Source organism: Hyla sarda, chromosome 6, assembly GCF_029499605.1.
Source record: "Hyla sarda isolate aHylSar1 chromosome 6, aHylSar1.hap1, whole genome shotgun sequence".
Taxonomy (NCBI): domain Eukaryota; kingdom Metazoa; phylum Chordata; class Amphibia; order Anura; family Hylidae; genus Hyla; species Hyla sarda.
In genome coordinates, this window is record NC_079194.1 from 11,145,600 (window position 1) to 11,168,822 (window position 23,223).

General features: G+C 40.6%; 1 protein-coding gene across 6 annotated transcripts; it reads right to left on the minus strand.

Moving 5' to 3' along the window:
- Window positions 1-3,519: 3,519 nt before the first annotated feature.
- ZNF326 (zinc finger protein 326) lies at window positions 3,520-19,719 on the minus strand. 6 transcript variants are annotated; one of them, XM_056523188.1, is made up of 10 exons: window positions 19,548-19,719; window positions 17,914-17,989; window positions 14,300-14,705; window positions 12,322-12,508; window positions 11,902-12,001; window positions 6,107-6,254; window positions 5,701-5,800; window positions 4,895-5,025; window positions 4,459-4,554; window positions 3,520-4,127 (listed from the first exon to the last, which is right to left on the minus strand). In XM_056523188.1, exons 2-10 carry the CDS (start codon window positions 17,985-17,987, stop codon window positions 3,963-3,965), a joined length of 1,407 nt encoding a protein of 468 aa, XP_056379163.1. In that variant the 5' UTR covers window positions 17,988-17,989; window positions 19,548-19,719; the 3' UTR covers window positions 3,520-3,962. The 6 variants fall into 6 exon arrangements, with proteins under 6 accessions (XP_056379163.1, XP_056379164.1, XP_056379168.1 ...); XM_056523189.1 differs by lacking the exon at window positions 19,548-19,719 and adding an exon at window positions 19,225-19,338; XM_056523193.1 differs by lacking the exon at window positions 14,300-14,705 and having other exon boundaries at window positions 19,548-19,701.
- Between the last annotated feature and the right edge of the window lie 3,504 nt (window positions 19,720-23,223).

Consider the following 23,223-nt stretch of genomic DNA (forward strand, 5'->3'; position numbering starts at 1 on the left):
AATGGTCGCCACAAGGGGGCACTCACACGAAGCAATGAAAAAAAAATCCAGGGTGCAATACAATTTATGGACACAAGAGGGCACCAAACGCCGCCACCAAGTGGTCTGAGTGACTTTTTTTTTTTATAACTGTGAAGAAGCGCAGCCCTCAGAGAAAGGAGGGCACACTACAGTGACACCACCCCCGGAGATGGCCACATGCTGTAAGGAGTACGGGGAAGGGGGGGGTCAGGGAACTTGTAGCAGGCCGCGATCAGCAGCTGTTAAAGGTACAGGGATGAGAACCAGGTAGAATGACGTGACCGGTCCCTTCCCTGCCGGGGAAGCGCCCGGCCGCATGGGACCAGAAACCCGCTGTGTCAAAAAAAAAACTAACAAGGGGGGCAACTGCAGAGTCTCGGGCAGCACATAAGAGAACACGGTCAGGACACTGCGCTTGGCAGCAGCTAAGAGCAGTAAGCGGGCTGGTGTGTCCACACTGAGGAAAGGGGTCGGCCGCGTGGGACTAGAGACCCGCTGCCCACAGCTGTAGGTCTCCAGTCAGCCTAAAAAGAACGTGCCAAGGACACTGCCTGGTCACAACATAGTAATAAGCAGCCTGTGTACTCGCAGCGAGGACGCGGTCGGCTGCATGGGACTGGAGACCCGCTGTTGCAGCTGTAGGTCTCCATTCATTCTAATAAAGGATGCGGCCAGGACACTGCGCCTGGCCAAAATAAGCATAGTACGGCCTGTCCCCTCCGGAATGGCGCCGGATGCCATGAGGTGCTTTAAATCAATGAATTGCAGCGGCTTTTGCGGGTCCAGAGGCTGCCACCTGCTTCTCTTCCCCCTGCTGGTCCTGAGTCCAACTGCTGCCAGAGACCGCTGCAGCCTCCACCCGCTTCTCTCCCCCTGCCAGTCCTGAGTCCAACCACAGCCGCTGCCCCATTGCCTCCCCCATCCCTGGTTTTATAATTACCTGTTCCCGGGGTCCAGTCTACTTCTGGCTCAGGCCTGAGCTGTCACTGTGCGCACTGATGGTGACGCTGCATTGAGGAAGTCACTTTTCATTGCGCAGCACGGCGCAGGATGCCACAGGAGCCAGAAGTAGCACGGACCTCTGGAACAGGTAATTATAAAACCAGGGATGGAGGAGGCAATGGGGCAGCGGTGGTCTCTGGCTGGTGTGGGGCATTATCGGCAAGGTTATTGCCGATAACGCCCAAAATCGTGCACATCGGCCGGTATCAGCCAAAACTTTGACCGGTTGATCCCTACCCAGTAACACTTTTTTTCTCGTGGTAGAGGATGGCAGCCAGGGCGTGGTGGAGGTAAGTACGGGTTTATTTTACTGTAGTATAGGCTTCATGAGAACTTGCCGTATAACCCTTTTTAATCTGTATGAGCATCTAATGGCTCAAAAGTTCTCTAACTCAATCGTAATTAAGAAATAGACCAATTTTTTTTTGATCATTGATCTGCAGTGGCTTCTGCGGGGCCGGGGAGGAATAGTCAATAACTTATACAGAAATATCGGTATCTGCCCTAAAAAGTCAAGATCGGTCGATCCCTATTTCTGGGCCCAGCCTGACATTGGGGCTCAGTTTCATACTGCTGCTTAGCAAATCACTGGCCAAGACAGAACATCACTGCGGCCAGCGATTGGCTGAGCACCGGTATGACATAGCCCCAATATGTCTCCGGTGTCACACTTAAGAGGATAGCAGCTGGGACTGGAGCAAAACACCAGAGGTGCCACAGGGAGTGCTAGGAGGTGGCATACAGGCTTGCTTTGTTTATATACTGTAGCATAGTCATTGTAATGGGAGAAAAAAAAAAACTCCTGACATTTAAAAAGGCAGGACTTGTGTACTCTTAAAGATCATTCCAGGCAGCAATGGAAGCTGAGGCTTCCATAACAGGTCAGCCCCCTGCGACCGCCAAATGCAGGCAATTAGCGGCAACCCACTGCTATAGAAATCAACCACGGGCTGCCGAGTATAAAACAGGTCACACAGACTTGACAAATGGACTAGCTGATTAGTCATGCGTTGTCAAGGGGATAAAAAGGGGTGATCCAATTCATGTCCTATTCACAGAAGAGGCAAAAAAGGAATTCTAAAAGCATATGTTCACACAATTTGAGTCCACATGTATCCTGCCTTGAATCAGATGCCAATTGATTTTAATGGGACAGTAATTTCGGTGCATTCTTTCTAATGTTGATCAGAGTTCTGCTGCAAGAATTTACTTTTTTTTTCCCGCTAGTAAAATCCCTCTAAGGAAATGAAACTTTGTATTTGTTTAGTTTTAAATCTGCTTCATTTTTAGTAGCGATGAGCGAAGTGATTCGATTTGTCACAAACTTCTTAGCTCGGTGGTTGCTGACTTTATCCTGCATAAATTAGTTCAGTTTTCAGGTGCTCCGTGGGCTTGAAAAGGTGGATACATTCCTAGGAAATAGTCTCCAGCCACCGGAGAACCTGAAAGCTGAACTAACTTATGCAGGATAAAGTCAGCAACCGCCGAGCTGAGAAGGTCGTGAAGAATTGAATCCCTGTAACTTCGCTCATCTCTAATTCTTAGCATGCAGAAGGAATTTAGCAAGGAAATTCTCATTATTTTCCTCAGTGTAGACATACCCCAGGTGTATGATCTAGAAAGTTGCAGCCACTTTTAACTGTCTGAAGAGCTACCTATGATAGCCAAGTTCTGTACTCCGCCTATTAGCTCCATAAATAAACTGAGCAACTTGCTATTCCATTCCAAGGCAAGTCTGATGTCTGTTCTTGAGATCCTAGAGGGTGGAATACTCCTTTAGTAGGCTACATGGCAACTGCATCAACCTTAAATTGTTGAAACTTTGGGAAAGCAGGAAGGCACAGCCTAAACTGGCCTGTAAGCTGATACTGTATAGTGTGCAACAATGTAAGGGTGCATTCACACCACGTTTTAGCTAAAAAAAAATTAATTAAAAAAAGTGAAAACCGTGTGCTCCTGTATCTCAATCATTTGAGCCAAACAGAGTTAGATAGCGACTCAGGTCGGCACATTTTTGCCCTGTATCAGTTTTGTAACGATCTAAAAACCACAGCATACCACGGTTTTAGGTCCGGTCACAAAACCAGATACGGGGCAAAAATGAGCCGACCGGCGTCACTGACTCCGGCCGGCTCATTCAAATGAATGAGATACGGACCGGGTCTGGCTGGGATACAGGAGCGCACAGTTTTCATTACCTACCTACCCCCCCCCCCCCCCCCCCAGCAGGATCCGGTGACTGTAGAGCAAAATTGTAGTGTGAACCCAGCCTCTCAACAGAAGAGAAATATTTAGCGGTTATTTAAGATCAATAATTTCCCAATGCTCTCAGATGACAGATTAAGAGGAATTATCAGTAAGCTGCTTGATTCCATTATACAATTAAACTTTATTTACATAAAACCCTTCCTGGGATTTACCACAGGTTTTTGTCCCACAGGCTTTACAAGAGAACCCCAGAAAATGCTGGTTTTAGGAGGATTATGAAAGAACATGAACAGTTTATACAATTTATTTAGTTATCTGAGACACAAGTATCTAAGTAGCAAACAGAAAAGAGTTTACAATGCCACAATATTTCAGTGTCACAAACTACAAGATAAACACTAACTGTTCAACATTGTACAAACACATCCAAGACTTCACAGCATTTTTAGGATAAAAATATTACAATCTAGAAATGAAAGTGAAAATAAAACTGACAAGTTAAATACCAGGAGGGATCCTGATGAAAAAAAAAATAAAAATTAAGATTTAGTTTAAAAAATGCAAGAGGAATTAATTGTATGAAGATGCAAAAACTTAAAAAAAAAATATGCATCTTTTGCAAATATCAGACTTTCACTGCCCACAAGCCAGAGTTTAAAACAGGATGGCACAACAGTATTTGTTTAAAAAAAAAAAAAAGGAATTAATTTGCTCTAGTATCACAACTAGTTTTACTCAGTAGAGGCAAGGGGGTCTGCTGTGAAATCTTCTGACGCATCGGCTACCGCGGCATCATTTGCTGCAGAACTGTCCTCAGTAGAGGGAACTTCAGCTGCATCTTCAGCGACAGCTTCACTTGTACTCTCTTCAGGCTGAATCTCAAATGGATTTTCACCCTAAATAAAAAAAAGGCATTTATATTTAATCATGGCAAATATAATCCCATGCCAGGCATTAGGAAAACTGAAGAATTACATTTTAATATCTGTTGATAAAGTCCTCAATAGGTCAAATGACTAGCATTTACAGTAAACTTTTAGGCAAACTTTATTACCCATCCTCAGGATAGGTTATGAATAAGGTTTGCCTACATGTTAAAAAATAATTCTAGCCAGATATTCTCAGATCACTGGGGACCAAAGTAAACAAAGCTACAAAAAAAAAAAAAAATTCTTTCATATGAGCCCAGATTTAGAAAAGTTCGTTTGTGTGACTGATTTAGCTTACCTTCAAGTAGAGTTCATATCTTGCCTTTACCAAGGGATTGTTTAAGATGCTTGTAGCTGTCAAAATGCTTTCCCGTTTTATCTGGTCTTTGTAGGCCTAGGAGGATAAAAATAAATAGGTTTGTAAGGACCAGTTGTCCTAAATGGTCAACCCCCTTTCCAAATGTTTCAAAAGTGCCTGGTTGTACTGAATACGGGGGCAATCATTTCAACTATATTTACTAGTGCAGAGTCAAATAGCATTACATTTCTCCTTATATCATCATCTGATGACTACATAATAACAGAGTCCGTCAGAAGAGCAGTAATTAGCAGCAAGTCTTCATTCTGGCAAATTGTTTATGAGGGCTTAAGGAAAGGGTTACCCAAGGCGATATGTTAATCAGTTTGTTACATAATTATATAAGGGAACAGCAGGAAGCCGGGTGTATTCTTACCAGTCTGCTCTTTGTATGATCAGAAGACTTGAGGTGAAGCTGAACAGAGCTATGCAGCGCAGGAACATACACACTACAAGCACTGCAATGCACAGTTTCAACTTTCATCATATGGTCATCTGGAGTAACACCTAAACAGAAGAAATATACATTAGAACATGCAAGCCATTACACTGGCAGCTCAGTAATATGCAAACTCTTACAAACACTGCCAAAAGCTCATGTCGCAACAATGAGGCAATGTTTCCACTCTAGTTTTTAATTCCAAGGGAAAAAAATAAATAAACCTGCTGTGTGAACAAAAAGCCATAAGTAAGGAGTACAAGTCCTTCCCTTATATTCACCATTACTTTCAAGTCCACTTCCGGCTTTGGCTGAAAAACTACAATGGCAGAATTCTAAAGCAAAACTCTGCCAAGTGGAAACACAGGGGCTATGCTACCCAGCAACAGGCCCCCCGCGATCAGACATCTTATCCCTTATCCTTTGGATATAAGATATCTAACAGGATTACCCCTTTAAATTCCCCATCAGAACATCCTTCATAGTGCTGCTGTGATATGAAGCCATCTATCACACTCTAAATGCAGTCTGCCAAGGACCAGACCAGTGATTACTCATTACTGTTTATGAAAGGCTTCCTACTGCTTTAGTACCCCTTAGTTTTAGTAGACAAGGCCATTTTAAGCATTTACCTTTTTGGAGTTCACAAATATACAATAATAAGCTTTGCAGGAGGAGGAAGGAAGAAGAAAGACGGAATAAGAACAAACCAAAAAAAAAAAAAAAAAAACACACAAACATACCCTCCATAATATCCTTCTCTAGAGCTTTTGTAGCTTCACCGCTTTGGACAGATTGTATTTTACGTGCAGCTGTTTTCTTGTATTTGTTAACAATGCATTCCTAAACATGGAGAAAATAAAAAACAAAAACTTAATTACCTAGTACTACCACATGATGCAACAGTTTCAAAAAAGTAATTTTGCCACCCTGTGATCGCACAGCAAACAATAAATCCCTCTTTAGTATCAACGCCGTAAAAAAGGAACAATGTAGACAAAAGCTACATATTAAGTTTTTTTGTATATCAAGTCTAGAATTAGATGGTAATGTCCATTTTGTCTGGAATTCCCCTTCAAAATTTAATTAAAAAAAATACAGTTTTGGGGAAATCAAACGAAACATTTGACATCTTTATTTTCTACTTACATGCAAGAATTCCATGACTGGTTTGTCAAATTTAGTTTGTTTTTGAATATGATCCAACATGCCCTGATGAGCTTGACTTTCCAAGTGTTCTTCAATACCTTTTTCTTCAAAGGATCTGTACTTGCAGAAGGAGCAAGTAAAGGCCATTCTGAGGGGGAAGTGTACTAAAGTTATTAACACATCAGGCAATTTTGAAACCGCATAAAAAAAAGCTTGTATAAATATTGTACATATGGCTAATACTGAACAAAAATTCAACTCAGTTTTTCCTGTTTAACCCCTTAAGGACCAGGCCATTTTATACCTTAAGGACCGGAGCGTTTTTTGCAATTCTGACCACTGTCACTTTAAACATTAATAACTCTGGAATGCTTTTAGTTATCATTCTGATTCCGAGATTGTTTTTTCGTGACATATTCTACTTTAACTTAGTGGTAAAATTTTATGGTAACTTGCATCCTTTCTTGGTGAAAAATCCCAAAATTTGATGAAAAAAATGAAAATTTTGCATTTTTCTAACTTTGAAGCTCTCTGCTTGTAAGGAAAATGGATATTCAAAATATATTTTTTTTGGGTTCACATATACAATATGTCTACTTTATGTTTGCATCATAAAATTTATGAGTTTTTACTTTTGGAAGACACCATAGGGCTTCAAAGTTCAGTAGCAATTTTGAAATTTTTCACAAAATTTTCAAACTCACTATTTTTCAGGGACCAGTTCAGTTTTGAAGTGGATTTGAAGGGTCTTCATATTAGAAATACCCCATAAAAGACCCCATTATAAAAACTACACCCCCTAAAGTATTCAAAATGACATTCAGTAAGTGTATTAACCCTTTAGGTGTTTCACAGGAATAGCAGCAAAGTGAAGGAGAAAATTCAAAATCTTCATTTTTTACACTCGCATGTTCTTGTAGACCCAATTTTTGAATTTTTGCAAGGGATAAAAAGGAGAAAATTTTTACTTGTATTTGAAACCCAATTTCTCTCGAGTAAGCACATACCTCATATGTCTATGTTAATTGTTCGGTGGGCGCAGTAGAGGGCTCAGAAGGGAAGGAGCGACAAATGGTTTTTGGGGGGCATGCCGCATTTAGGAAGCCCCTATGGTGCCAGGACAGCAAAAAAAAAACACATGGCATACCATTTTGGAAACTAGACCCCTCAGGGAACGTAACAAGGGGTAAAGTGAACCTTAATACCCTACAGGTGATTCACGACTTTTGCATATGTAAAAAAAATATATATTTTTTTTACCTAAAATGCTTGGTTTCCCAAAAATGTTACATTTTTAAAAAGGGTAATAGCAGAAAATACCCCCCAAAATTTGAAGCCCAATTTCTCCCGATACAGAAAACACCTCGCATGGGGGTGAAAAGTGCTCTGCTGGCGCACTACAGGTCTCAGAAGAGAAGGAGTCACATTTGGCTTTTTGAAAGCAAATTTTGCTCTGGGGGCATGCCGCATTTAGGAAGCCCCTATGGTGCCAGAACAGCAAAAAAAAAACACATGGCATACCATTTTGGAAACTAGACCCCTCGGGGAACGTAACAAGGGGTAACGTGAACCTTAATGCCCTACAGGTGTTTCACGACTTTTGCATATGTAAAAAAAAATATTTTTTTTTACCTAAAATGCTTGTTTTCCCAAAATGTTTACATTTTTAAAAAGGGTAATAGCGGAAAATACCCCCCAAAATTTGAAGCCCAATTTCTCCCGATTCAGAAAACACCCCATATGGGGGTGAAAAGTGCTCTGCTGGCGCACTACAGGTCTCAGAAGAGAAGGAGTAACATTTGGCTTTTTGAAAGCAAATTTTGCTCTGGGGGCATGCCGCATTTAGGAAGCCCCTATGGTGCCAGAACAGCAAAAAAAAAACACATGGCATACCATTTTAGAAACTAGACCCCTCGGGGAACGTAACAAGGGGTAATGTGAACCTTAATACCCTACAGGTGTTTCACGACTTTTGCATATGTAAAAAAAAATATTTTTTTTTACCTAAAATGCTTGTTTTCCCAAAATGTTTACATTTTTAAAAAGGGTAATAGCGGAAAATACCCCCCAAAATTTGAAGCCCAATTTCTCCCGATTCAGAAAACACCCCATATGGGGGTGAAAAGTGCTCTGCTGGCGCACTACAGGTCTCAGAAGAGAAGGAGTAACATTTGGCTTTTTGAAAGCAAATTTTGCTCTGGGGGCATGCCGCATTTAGGAAGCCCCTATGGTGCCAGAACAGCAAAAAAAAAACACATGGCATACCATTTTAGAAACTAGACCCCTCGGGGAACGTAACAAGGGGTAATGTGAACCTTAATACCCTACAGGTGTTTCACGACTTTTGCATATGTAAAAAAATATATATTTTTTTTACCTAAAATGCTTGGTTTCCCAAAATTTTTACAATTTTAAAAAGGGTAATAGCAGAAAATACCCCCCAAAATTTGAAGCCCAATTTCTCCCGATTCAGAAAACACCCCATATGGGTGTGAAAAGTGCTCTGCTGGCGCACTACAGGTCTCAGAAGAGAAGGAGTCACATTTGGCTTTTTGAAAGCGAATTTTGCTCTGGGGGCATGCCGCATTTAGGAAGCCCCTATGGTGCCAGGACAGCAAAAAAAAAAACACATGGCATACTATTTTGGAAACTAGACCCCTCGGGGAACGTAACAAGGGGTAATTTGAACCTTAATACCCTACAGGTGTTTCACGACTTTTGCATATGTAAAAAAATATATATTTTTTTTACCTAAAATGCTTGTTTTCCCAAAAATTTTACATTTTTTAAAAGGGTAATAGCAGAAAATACCCCCCAAAATTTGAAGCCCAATTTCTCCCGAGTACGGCGATACCCCATATGTGGCCCTAAACTGTTGCCTTGAAATACGACAGGGCTCCAAAGTGAGAGCGCCATGCGCATTTGAGGCCTAAATTAGGGACTTGCATAGGGGTGGACATAGGGGTATTCTACGCCAGTGATTCCCAAACAGGGTGCCTCCAGCTGTTGTAAAACTCCCAGCATGCCTGGACAGTCAACGGCTATCTGGCAATACTGGGAGTAGTTGTTTTGCAACAGCTGGAGGCTCCGTTTTGGAAACAGTGGCGTACCAGACGTTTTTAATTTTTATTGGGGAGGGGGGTTGTATAGGGGTATGTGTATATGTAGTGTTTTTTACTTTTTATTTTATTTTGTGTTAGTGTAGTGTAGTGTTTTTAGGGTACAGTCGCACGGGCGGGGGGTTCACAGTAGTTTCTCGCTGGCAGTTTGAGCTACGGCAGAAAATTTGACGCAGCTCAAACTTGCAGCCGGATACTTACTGTAATCCTCCGCCCATGTGAGTGTACCCTGTACGTTCACATTGGGGGGGGGGGGGAATCAGTGCAAAACTACAACTCCCAGCATGAACGGTCTATCAGTGCATGCTGGGAGTTGTAGTTTTGCAACCGCTGGAGGCTCCGTTATGGAAACAGTGGCGTACCAGACGTTTTTCATTTTTATTGGGGAGGGGAGGGGGGCTGTGTAGGGGTATGTGTATATGTAGTGTTTTTTACTTTTTATTTTATTTTGCGTTAGTGTAGTGTTTTTAGGGTACAGTCACATGGGCGGGGGGTTCACAGTAGTTTCTCGCTGGCAGTTTGAGCTGCGGCAGAAATTTTGCCGCACCTCAAACTTGCAGCCGGATACTTACTGTAATCCTCCGCCCATGTGAGTGTACCCTGTACGTTCACATTGGGGGGGGGAACATCCAGCTGTTGCAAAACTACAACTCCCAGCATGTACGGTCTATCAGTGCATGCTGGGAGTTGTAGTTTTGCAACAGCTGGAGGCACACTGGTTGTGAAACACAGAGTTTGGTAACAAACTCAGTGTTTTGCAACCAGTGTGCCTTCAGCTGTTGCAAAAGCTACAACCCCCAGCATGTACGGACAGCGGAAGGGCATGCTGGGTGTTGTAGTTATGCAACAGCTGGAGGCATACTACTTTGGCTGGGGATGCTGGGGATTGTAGTTATGCAACAGCTGGAGACACACTGGTTTGCTACTTAACTCAGTGTGCCTTCAGCTGTTGCAAAACTACAACTCTCAGCAGTCACCGACAGCCAACGGGCATGCTGGGAGTTGTAGTTATGCAACCACCAGATGCACCACTACAACTCCCAGCATGCACTTTAGCTGATTGTGCAAGCTGGGAGTTGTAGTTACACAACAGCTGAAGGTACACTTTTCCATAGAAAGAATGTGCCTCCAGCTGTTGCAAAACTACAAGTCCCAGCATGCCCATAAGGGCATGCTGGGAGTTGTGGTGGTCTGCCTCCTGCTGTTGCATAACTACAGCTCCCAGCATGCCCTTTTTGCATGCTGGGAGCTGTTGCTAAGCAACAGCAGGAGGCTGTCACTCACCTCCAACGATCCTCGCTGCACCAGGTCAGTCCCTCGTCGTCTCCGCCGCCGCCGCTGCTCCTGGGGCCCCGATCCCAACAGGGGCGCCGGGGATCGGGGTCCCCAGCACCCGGGGTGCACGTCCCGCACCCGCTCACGTCCTCCGGAAGAGGGGCGGATCGGGTTGCGGGAGTGACACCCGCAGCAGGCGCCCTGATTGGTCGGCCGGTAATCCGGCCGACAAATCAGGGCGATCGTGAGGTGGCACCAGTGCCACCTCACCCCTGCTGGCTCTGGCTGTTCGGGGCCGTCGGAGACGGCCCCGAACAGCCTGTAATTCCGGGTCATCGGGTCACTGGAGACCCGATTGACCCGGAATCCGCCGCAGATCGCTGGACTGAATTGTCCAGCGATCTGCGGCCATCGCCGACATGGGGGGTCATAATGACCCCCCTGGGCGATATGCCCCGATGCCTGCTGAACGATTTCAGCAGGCATCGGGGACCGGCTCCGCTCCAGATGGTTGCGGGGGGCCGGTAAAACACATGACGTTCTCATACGTCATGTGTCCTTAAGGACTCGGAAATGGAGACGTATGAGAACGTCATGTGTCCTTAAGGGGTTAAATTTTATTTGAAAAATGGTAAAAGGGAGCAGACTAGTATTTTTTACTATGGAAGGGTTTTTAAACTTTTATATTTTATTTTAATCTCCTAAGGGACGACTTTAAAAGCGCAACTGTCATGAGTATTGGGGCATATAACCTAACCACAGTGTGTGTATGGTGTGTGAAATATGTCTGCAGCCTTGCTTTTATGACTTATTACGGCTTTTATTAGCTCAGAAAACATTTTTATATGCAGCCACTGACAGTTTGATAGGCGTGGCCAGGGGTTCTCTATGTCCAGCGGCCGCCACGCCTATCCCCTGTACACCAGTGCTGGGACTGATGTGTAATTGACACAGGTTCCAGCACATGCGCCCCTTATCTTTCATATGTAAGCCAAGTGCCTGACGAGGGCGTACAGGCACAACCTTAGTCCTTAAGGAGTTAATCATAAGATTGCTTAATCAATTCAATACATTGAATAGATTTTTCTGTGATCTGCTAGTTAAGCCTGCCTATGCCAGACTGTAGAAGCAGATCTGGCACAGCTATTAGCAGCCCTGAGCCCAAAGCAGCTGGGTGCTGCCTGGTATGGTAAGAGTCTATACTCTTCCTGAGCCGTTAACAGTGTATAATCGCCCTGGGTCATTGAGGGTGTAGTCACATGTACAGTATTTGAAGCTGCAGACTATGCTGCGGGGTCCAATGTAAGCTAAATGACTAAACAATCCTGTGCATCAAGTATGGACAGGATACTGCATGCGCAAAGACACTAAAATGTTAAACAAATGGTAAAAGACAGGTACCCGTCTCCATATTTTTCGCTGTTCTTCTCTCGTCTGCGCCTCTGTTTCTCTCTCCTAGCCTCTGTGCGGCGCTTCTCTTCCTCTTCTGGGTCAACCGGCTCTGAAGGATCAAATATATTTTAAGGGTACGTTCACACATTAAAGGCTACGACCACCATTAAGAACCTTTTCATACTTCAGTAAACAAAATTACTAATGTTCTCAATATGGCTTCATTAAAATAACATTTACTTGTACAGCCTCTATAATATGCGGTATGAACGCCATTCTATATAGGCTAAACTATCTGCAGACTGCCTTGTTATCTGCTCTCCCCACCTAACATCTTATGTCTATAAATCATCATGTCATAACATTATACAAAGTTTGCAGTACTGCGCTAACTGTTTTATGGGAAATTTTACATTAAAATGCCATTACCTGGTGCCGGTGCTGCTTTTGCATTTTGGTTTCCAGGTTTTGACAGCTTTTGTTTTTTGCCAAAACCTACAGGTGGCTTGAAAGGCTGGGCCATCTTCCTCTTAATTCCTCTTCCCATGCCGCCACCACGCATAGGTTGGCTCTTAAAGTCCAACATTCCAGGTCTGTGCATACCACGGCCAAGTTGCTAAAATTAGTGTAAAAATCATTAATCTACTGAAAACATACAACACTGTTAAAGGACATCCCTTTACAAACCAAGTGGCAATGACAATGTAGAGCACCACATTGATCAGTAAAGAGCTATAAAATCTAAAAAAAAATATAATAAATGACATGCCCCACCAAGAAAAAAAAAAGCTTAAAAATTAAAAATATATATAAGAAAACAAACACATTACAAATTTAGCAAATACACATTAAAGGTGCAATGCATTTTACATAATTAAATGAAGGCACTGTCAAGGCATCATACTATACTTACACATGTAAGACTAAAAACTAACTTGGGTCAAAAATAAAATGTAAGCACTTATGGCAGATTTGTTTTTACTCCGGTTGGAGGAAATAAGCACAACTAAGACATTCTGCAATGTGTGAAAGGTCCCGTTCTACTCGCTTCTGATCGGTTCCTTTAGGGCTCTGCAATGACTTCTGCTCATTCTACAGCTGTAGAATTGTCTTGGGGCTCTCAAGGGACTAGTCATTGGTGTCTCACCATAACCACAAGAAGTCTGAGCATTCTGTAACTTGTGATTTCATTCTATGCTTTGTGAGGCTATATGTAAAAACTACCACAGGAAATCAAGTGGTGGCGTATAGCACCACACAGCCTTCTTTGCAGCTATCTGTACCCATGAAACTAAATGGACACAAACATGTACCCATTGGGGAAAAAAATATGTCAAAACCTCAAAAACCTTTGCATAAACTTGACCCAATGCAGAAGCTCCAGTTGACCACCTTGGCAGTTTATGTGACCAATGCAGCTGATCAGAAACCTTGCCTGTCTTGTGCAGTACTACTGGGATCAAGATGGGTGATGGCAGTAATGCCTGTGAACACTAAGGCCACTGATTGGCTGCAGGGGTCATATGTTGGACGCTAGTACAGACTGGAGCTTTAGCGCTGGATCACTGAGATTAAAGAGGTGAGCACTTTTAGGGTAGGGTCACACGTAACAGATTAACCGTTGACACAACCCATTTTGTGCCTCCAGCTGTTGCCACACACCCTTCCCCCGCCTCTATTCTGCTGCTACAAGCAGGTACACAGGGGGCTTGCGAGTTGCCAAGTCCACTCTGACATCGCGGCTGTTCCACAATATCTGAGTGGACTCTGCGGCTCACAGGCCTCCTGTGTGGCCGCTTGCAGCGGCGGATTGCCGATGTGAAAAGGCCAGAGGTGAGGCAGGGGAAGGCAACAGCTGTAGGCACAAAATGGGTTGGGTCATCAGTGGATCCGCAGCATAAAATACACTGTGGATCCGTTAAGCGTCACTCTACCCTTAAAGTTATGACATTTTCATTTTTTTCAAAGGGTAGATAACCCCCTAAAGTGGGGTTTAAAGAATAACTGACAATGAAATTAAGATACATTTGACTATAATACATTGCACCTTTAACCTACTCAGAACTTCAAAAAGGTCTTCAAGTAACCTTTTATAATTTTTTTTATTTATTTAGTAATTACTCCAATAAGGCCAAGGAACTTCCATTTCCTTGTAAACAGATAAAACATGCTATAGAAAAAAAAAGTAATATATTTAAATTTTCTTTCACATGGAAAGAACTTAGAAATGGGCAAATTCCCAGTTGAACCCTTTAAAGTATTACTTCTTTAAAAGTGAGCTTTCACACTGGGAATGCACAAACCTCCAAGCAATAGAATATGATGGACAATATGCCATTTTAAAGTTCTGGTCTGCAAATAATTCAAAGTGATTATCAAAAAGAATCTAAGAAGATTCTGTACTTACTCCTCCTCTGCCACGGCCTCTGCCTGCTGATGGTCCTCCAAAAGCATCATTGCTTCTGCCGCCAAATGAACTTTCGGGGTAAGCAGACATTCCTCTTCCCCGTGAGCCTACACTTGCAGGCTTCATATAGGGCGAAGAAAAACTGCTGTAGGAAGAGTAATTGTCTCTTCCTCTGTCCTCCATAAACCCAGTCCTCACTTTTGGTCGGGTGAAAGACGGCTCCCAGCTAGACCCGCCCTGGTTTCTACCTTCATAAGAGTCAACGCTATTCCGGTATGGGTTCTCATATCGACCATCATAACTATCTCCGTAGCCTTGATCGGATTCATTATAACCATAGCCAGATCTGTACAGATCTCGCCCACCCACAGAAGACCTGGAGTCAAAAGACTCATAAGGTCCAAACCTGGAAGAATTGCCGTGGAGAGAAAAATAGAGGTAAGCTTTCCAGAAATATACAATGCAAAACATCAAGCATCAGTTGACATTTATCAACTTTACATTAAATCTCATACATTAAGTGCATTAACTAACCTAATATCTTTAGGTTTAGCAGTTTATAAGCAAACCTTCCAAAAATCTGGAAGATTCTGTTGGCAGCATTAAAATAACCAAACATTTTCTGCCTCGAAGTACATTACATAGACCTTAAGCCCAGGCAGCTCTCCTTAAACAGTACAGTGATATTAGAGCATGTTCACATTTATATCCCTTTTGCCAGCATTAGACAGTTTCAGATATTAGTTTAGTTTGCATTCTAATCAGGCAGATCACTAAATGCTCAGTTTCAATTTTTCTAAAGACAAAACCTTAGACCTCATTCACACCTGTGTCAATTTAACCCCTTAAGGACCAGGCCAATTTTATTTTTGCATGGTTTTGTGCTGTACACTTTGTTAAAAATGACATGTTTTCTTTATTCTGTGGGTTAATACGATTAAAATGATACCCATAATATATGCTTTTTTTATATAATTGTACCACTTAAATGAGGGCTTATTTTTTTGCGCTGTGATCTGTAGTTTGTCAGTACCACTTTTTTTTTTTAACACTTTGGGGCGGGGGGGGGAAAATGGGAAAAACAGATTTACGTTTTTATTATAGCATAGCACTGATCATTGTTATCGGCTATCTTCTGCTCTGGTCTCGATCTCAGACCAGATAAGAAGACCTCTGGAGACGGACAAAGGCAGGTGAGGGGACCTCCATCTGCCATTCTGGATGATCGGATCCCCGCGGCAGCACTACTGGCGATTGGATCATCCAAGTACCACACTGCAGCAGATGCCATGATCTGTATTGGTCACGGCATCTGAGGGGTTAATGACGGACACCCGCGCAATTGTGGACGTCCGCCATTACCGGCAGGTCCCTGGCTTCTGATAGCAGCCGGGACCTCCCGTGCATGATGCGAACACCGGTCCTCACGGTGGATCGTAAATGTATGTCATGGTGTGTTAAGTACAATGGCACCATGACATACATTTACGTCCATTGTCGTTAAGAGGTTAAAGCATATTTTGTCTGTTCAGATTCCAATATTAAAAAGGATTCTGAACAGAACCCCAACACAGATGTAAACATAGCCTAACATGATAATATTTCGGCATTACATAATTCTGATAACGAAATAAAACCACCATAGAATTGCTATTTTATTTTTTAATCAGAGATCAAACATTGCTGGAACACAAAAGGAATTAAAGCCTTCTAGCAAACTAAACTAGAAGCAATTTCACTTTAGCTTTTTCATAGCTTTTGAAACACTTGGCAAGTGTGGAAGTGTAAGGAAAGGAAATTTATGGGGCAAAACAGGGGCTAATAAAGCTATGGTAGTTTCTCATATAATCAGAAGATCTAAAGACGGATCGTTACATGTGTTAGCGTTTTAATTCCTTCATAAGTTACATTTATACAGCAAAGATGGTGAAACTGAGCTACAATGTTTTAATTCAATAAGCCCTAAAAAGGTCGAATTGAAAGACTGCAGGAAGTTTAGTTTTTTTTTTTTTTTCTTTTTTTTTTTTAACAACCTTCTGAAGCAATTTTTCATTCAGGTTTGTGAGCCAATGCCAGAAGTGGATAAAAAAAATAAATAGGATAACATACTTCTGGTTGAATCCCCTTAATGTCACATTTAGAGATGAGCGAAGTTACAGTACTTCGATTCCGGACGAACCTCGAACTGTCTGTAAGAGACTATCACCTCCAAAACTCAGGAGATTGCTTAAAGGGGTACTCCACTGATTTTAAAAATCAACTGGTGCCAGAAAGTCAGATTTGTAAATTACCGTAATTCTATTTAAAAATCTTAATCCTTCTAGTACTTATCAGATGCTCTATGCTCCACAGGAAGTTCTTTTTGAATTTCTTTGCTGTCTGACCACAGAGCACTGGTCAGACAGAAAGGAAATTCAAAAAGAAAATAACTTCCTCTGTAGCATACAGCAGCTGATAAGTAGTAGTGGGATTAAGATTTTTTTTATTATAAAGTTATTTACAAATCTGTTTAACTTTCTGGCACCAGTTGATTTTAAAATCATTTTTCCAGTGGAGTGCCCTTTTAAGAAATCGTCAATTCCTAGTTCGTCTATAAGTTGTTCTACAGACATGCATCCCCTGCTGCTAGCCTGAAAACAGGAATCTTCATAGTCATCTTTACTATAAGAGAGCTAAGCACTCTAAGCACTGGGCTCAGTAGTCCTCTCCATTTACTGATTACTATAGTTAAATTTTTTTGGGGAGGGAACAGAATCCCTTTAAGAGTCCAATATGTAAAAGACAACAGGGTAAGCCAAAAGCCAGATGTATTTTCTAGAGAGGAGCGAAGTTACAGTAATTCGATTTGTCACGAAACTTCTCGGCTCGGCAGTTGCATATCCTGCATAAGTTAGTTCAGATTTCAAGTGCTCCGGTGGCTGGAGACGCACCTAGGACTGTATCCACCTTTACCAGCCCACCTGAAAGCCGAATTTATGCAGGATAAAGTCAGCAACGATAAATCAAATCACCAACTCCGCTCATCTCTAGTATTTTCAATCCATATTACGCTGCAAGTCTTTTGCAAAATAAACTTCTCTAAGGTGTGCACAACGTGAAATTTGGCAAAGAAACAGTGATATATGGATTTAATAGCATAAATGTTTCCTCCAGGAAATATCAACTTAAGTTTTCCAGTTTTGTTTAAATCTTAGTCAATGCATAAATGAAACACCTACAACTTTCTTATAGATTCGTATAGAACTTAAGCTTTAATGATCAAAAGCTGAACCCCCTTTAATCGTTTATTGTGTTTGTGTATCTGAGCCATTGTTTATATTTTCATGTAGAAGACTTCAGATGGTGTCAGAGCATTTTTTGGCCAAGTTCCCCTCTTGAGACAAAACCAGAAGTGGATCCAGTGGAAGGAGAATTATACATCCCTCCTTTGTCTCATTCCTTTTGAATCCATTTCTGGCTTTGGTTCAAAAACTGAAGTGGTAATTTTACATTTAAAAATAAAATATTAAAAACCAGTGTGTGTAACCAGCTCTGAAGTTTCTAAATGCTCAAGAACCATGATGAACCTAAAATGTTCACTACACCTAAGCTATACAATAAATATAAAAACTTACCTCTCGGAAGCACTGTCCATTGCAAAGTTGTCCATGCTGCGACCATAAGACACGTGCCCGTAATCTCTGTCCATGACTGAAAAACACAATGCCAAAGGGACATTGGCAATGAAAATATGCAAAAATTGACCTAACTGAAGGCTCCTTATATAGAAAAACAGGTGTACAGAACACCACACCAGCAAAAGATAACCCCTATCCAAAGGCTAGAGGATAAGTTTTAGATTGCATGAGGTTCAACTGCTAGGACCCCTGGCTCTCCCTGGGAGCGGCGCACCACAACCCCAGCACAAAGACGTGGCCGACATGTCCCCTACATATATCTCTGTGGGAGAGTCAGTCGGCTATCTGCGGCTCTCCCAAAGAGAATTGGAAAGAAAAGTTAAAACGTATACTTTTTTTTTCTTAAACGGATACAACCGGACATCATTTTTCACACTGTATATGGTTTTTAACTGTATACGGGTTGAAATTTGTACACACGTTTTGATAGAGTTTAGTCCGGTTTTGAAGAATCTGTTTTTCCATCAAAAACCTGATATGGGAACTGTATTGCAAAAACGTGGTGTGCATGCACCCCAACAATGAAGCAGTTGCCCCTAGCAACCATATTCCAGCCTCTGAAAGGGAAAACTGGTTGATATGGGCAACTGCTCCTCTGCACAAGGCCACATTACTAAAACACAGGTTAGGCCGGGTTCACACCACGTTTTTGCAATACAGTTCCAATCTGAAAACCGTTCGGACCTGTTTTGAAAACCGTATGCATTGTCTCTCCATTGAAAACCGTATGCCAGAAGATGCATCCAGTTGTGTCCTTTTGCATCCTGTACGGTTTTGTTAGTTTTTTCCTGTACCCAATTAATTTAATTTTTTTAATTAATTTTAAAAAATGTTGACAAACCTAAAACCGTATCAGTATTTTTTCACAAGGAAAAACTTATGCAAATGGACATCCGTTTTCAAACCTTATAATATCCGGCTGCATACGCTTCAGGCCGGTTTGGGGACACTTTTTTATACAGAAACGGGATAGAAGACCAGTATCGCAAAAACGAGATGTAAATGCAGCCAAAAAAAAAAAAATGCAACCGGACATCCTTTTTCAAACCATATATGGTTCAACCTTTTAAGGGTTAAAATTTGAAGACACGTTTGGAGGATCAATTTTTTTTTTTTATATCAAAAACAGGATACAGGTACTGCATTGCAAAATAAAAACGTCCTGCACACAGTACTCTAGGTGTGAATAGACCCTTAAGGGGGGAAATCGGCGAAAAAACAGCATGAAACCAGCTAGAGATCACACACCGGAAGTGAGGGCGGGGCCTAAGACTGAAAGAGAAAGAAGCCTCCGCCACAAGACCTGACGCCGCCATCTTGGAAGACAACGGCCGCGGCGCTAGGGCAGTGCGGTGCCCGCCATGACACAGGACCCGGGACCAATCGTTAGGACTAGTTAAGAGTCACCGTTTCTTTAGATATTTTTTTAGACGCGGAGAGCGGCTCCCACAATCCCCCGCGGCCTGCTGACAGAAAGGGCGCCAAACCGAACAAAGGCGCGGCCGCCATGTTACGTAATGAGACCCTTGAGGTAAAACACCGAGCAACACACGAGCCCGCGGGCTGCTTACCTGCTGTGTACGGAAGACTGTACGTGCGGAGGACACCGGGAGAAGGCTCTGCTGATGCCGGAGACGAACAGGAGACTGAGGGACGAGCTGCCTGCACAACACCTCACAAATGGCCGCTGAAGGAGTGACGTCACTGCGGTACCGCCCTGCCCGCGGCTGGCCAGTTAGAAGCGATCACGTGGGTTGTTATTCAAGTACCACGCCCCTTCGCGTTCCTTTGTCATTGAGGGGAAATGTTAAGTGAGGGGGCGGGGCTAACGAAGGAGACGTGAAACGGCGGCCCCGTATACTGTATAATCTATAATACTACAATACAGAACAATGTGTAATAATAACACAATACAGAGCCCAGTATATACTGTGTAATATAATACATTTCCTGTATACTGTATAATCTATAATACTACAATACAGAACAACGTGTAATAATAACACAATACAGAGGCCAGTATATACTGTGTAATATAATACATATCCCGTATACTGTATAATCTATAATACTACAATACAGAACAATGTGTAATTATGCCACAATACAGAGGCCAGTATATACTGTGTAATATAATACATATCCCGTATACTGTATAATCTATAATACTACAATACAGAACAATGTGTAATTATGCCACAATACAGAGGCCAGTATATACTGTGTAATATAATACATATCCCGTATACTGTATAATCTATAATACTACAATACAGAACAACGTGTAATAATAACACAATACAGAGGCCAGTATATACTGTGTAATATAATACATATCCTGTATACTGTATAATCTATGATACTACAATACAGAACAACTTGTAATAATACCACAATACAGAGCCCAGTATATACTGTGTAATATAATACATATCCCGTATACTGTATAATCTATAATACTACAATACAGAACAACGTGTAATAATAACACAATACAGAGCCCAGTATATACTGTGTAATATAATACATATCCTGTATAATCTATAATACCGCAATACAGAACAACGTGTAATAATACCACAATACAGAGCCCAGTATATACTGTGTAATATAATACATAGCCCGTATACTGTATAATCTATAATACTACAATACAGAACAACTTGTAATAATAACACAATACAGAGGCCAGTATATACTGTGTAATATAATACATATCCTGTATACTGTATAATCTATAATACTACAATACAGAACAACGTGTAATAATAACACAATACAGAGCCCAGTATATACTGTGTAATATAATACATATCCTGTATACTGTATAATCTATAATACTACAATACAGAACAACTTGTAATAATAACACAATACAGAGGCCAGTATATACTGTGTAATATAATACATATCCTGTATACTGTATAATCTATAATACCGCAATACAGAATAACGTGTAATAATAACACAATACAGAGCCCAGTATATACTGTGTAATATAATACATATCCTGTATACTGTATAATCTATAATACCGCAATACAGAACAACTTGTAATAATAACACAATACAGAGCCCAGTATATACTGTGTAATATAATACATATCCTGTATACTGTATAATCTATAATACTACAATACAGAACAACGTGTAATAATAACACAATACAGAGGCCAGTATATACTGTGTAATATAATACATATCCCGTATACTGTATAATCTATAATACTACAATACAGAACAACGTGTAATAATAACACAATACAGAGCCCAGTATATACTGTGTAATATAATACATATCCTGTATACTGTATAATCTATAATACCGCAATACAGAACAACGTGTAATAATAACACAATACAGAGCCCAGTATATACTGTGTAATATAATACATATCCTGTATAATCTATAATACCGCAATACAGAACAACGTGTAATAATACCACAATACAGAGCCCAGTATATACTGTGTAATATAATACATATCCTGTATAATCTATAATACCGCAATACAGAACAACGTGTAATAATACCACAATACAGAGCCCAGTATATACTGTGTAATATAATACATATCCTGTATACTGTATAATCTATAATACCGCAATACAGAACAACGTGTAATAATACCACAATACAGAGCCCAGTATATACTGTGTAATATAATACATATCCCGTATACTGTATAATCTATAATACTGCAATACAGAACAACGTGTAATAATAACACAATACAGAGCCCAGTATATACTGTGTAATATAATACATATCCCGTATACTGTATAATCTATAATACTACAATACAGAACAACGTGTAATAATACCACAATACAGAGCCCAGTATATACTGTGTAATATAATACATATCCCGTATACTGTATAATCTATAATACTACAATACAGAACAACGTGTAATAATACCACAATACAGAGCCCAGTATATGCTGTGTAATATAATACATATCCTGTATAATCTATAATACCGCAATACAGAACAACGTGTAATAATACCACAATACAGAGCCCAGTATATACTGTGTAATATAATACATATCCCGTATACTGTATAATCTATAATACTACAATACAGAACAACGTGTAATAATACCACAATACAGAGCCCAGTATATGCTGTGTAATATAATACATATCCTGTATAATCTATAATACTACAATACAGAACAACGTGTAATAATAACACAATACAGAGCCCAGTATATGCTGTGTAATATAATACATATCCCGTATACTGTATAATCTATAATACTACAATACAGAACAATGTGTAATAATACCACAATACAGAGCCCAGTATATACTGTGTAATATAATACATATCCCGTATACTGTATAATCTATAATACTACAATACAGAACAATGTGTAATAATACCACAATACAGAGCCCAGTATATGCTGTGTAATATAATACATATCCCGTATACTGTATAATCTATAATACCGCAATACAGAGCCCAGTATATACTGTGTAATATAATACATATCCTGTATAATCTATAATACCGCAATACAGAATAACGTGTAATAATAACACAATACAGAGCCCAGTATATACTGTGTAATATAATACATATCCTGTATACTGTATAATCTATAATACTACAATACAGAACAACGTGTAATAATAACACAATACAGAGCCCAGTATATACTGTGTAATATAATACATATCCTGTATACTGTATAATCTATAATACTGCAATACAGAACAACATGTAATAATAACACAATACAGAGCCCAGTATATACTGTGTAATATAATACATATCCTGTATACTGTATAATCTATAATACTGCAATACAGAACAACATGTAATAATACCACAATACAGAGCCCAGTATATACTGTGTAATATAATACATATCCTGTATAATCTATAATACTACAATACAGAACAACTTGTAATAATAACACAATACAGAGGCCAGTATATACTGTGTAATATAATACATATCCTGTATACTGTATAATCTATAATACCGCAATACAGAACAACTTGTAATAATAACACAATACAGAGCCCAGTATATACTGTGTAATATAATACATATCCTGTATACTGTATAATCTATAATACTACAATACAGAACAACGTGTAATAATAACACAATACAGAGGCCAGTATATACTGTGTAATATAATACATATCCCGTATACTGTATAATCTATAATACTACAATACAGAACAACGTGTAATAATAACACAATACAGAGCCCAGTATATA

Excerpts from the sequence above, each read along its gene's own strand:
- ZNF326 (XM_056523188.1), bottom strand. The coding sequence starts at position 17,987 with ATGGACAGAGATTACGGGCACGTGTCTTATGGTCGCAGCATGGACAAC. Across the intron at positions 14,706-17,913 it reads ATGGACAGTGCTTCCGAGAG|GTTTGGACCTTATGAGTCTT; the intron begins GTAAGTTTTTAT and ends CAATTCTTCCAG. Across the intron at positions 5,026-5,700 it reads AGAGAAGGATATTATGGAGG|GTGTTACTCCAGATGACCAT; the intron begins GTATGTTTGTGT and ends TCTTCTGTTTAG.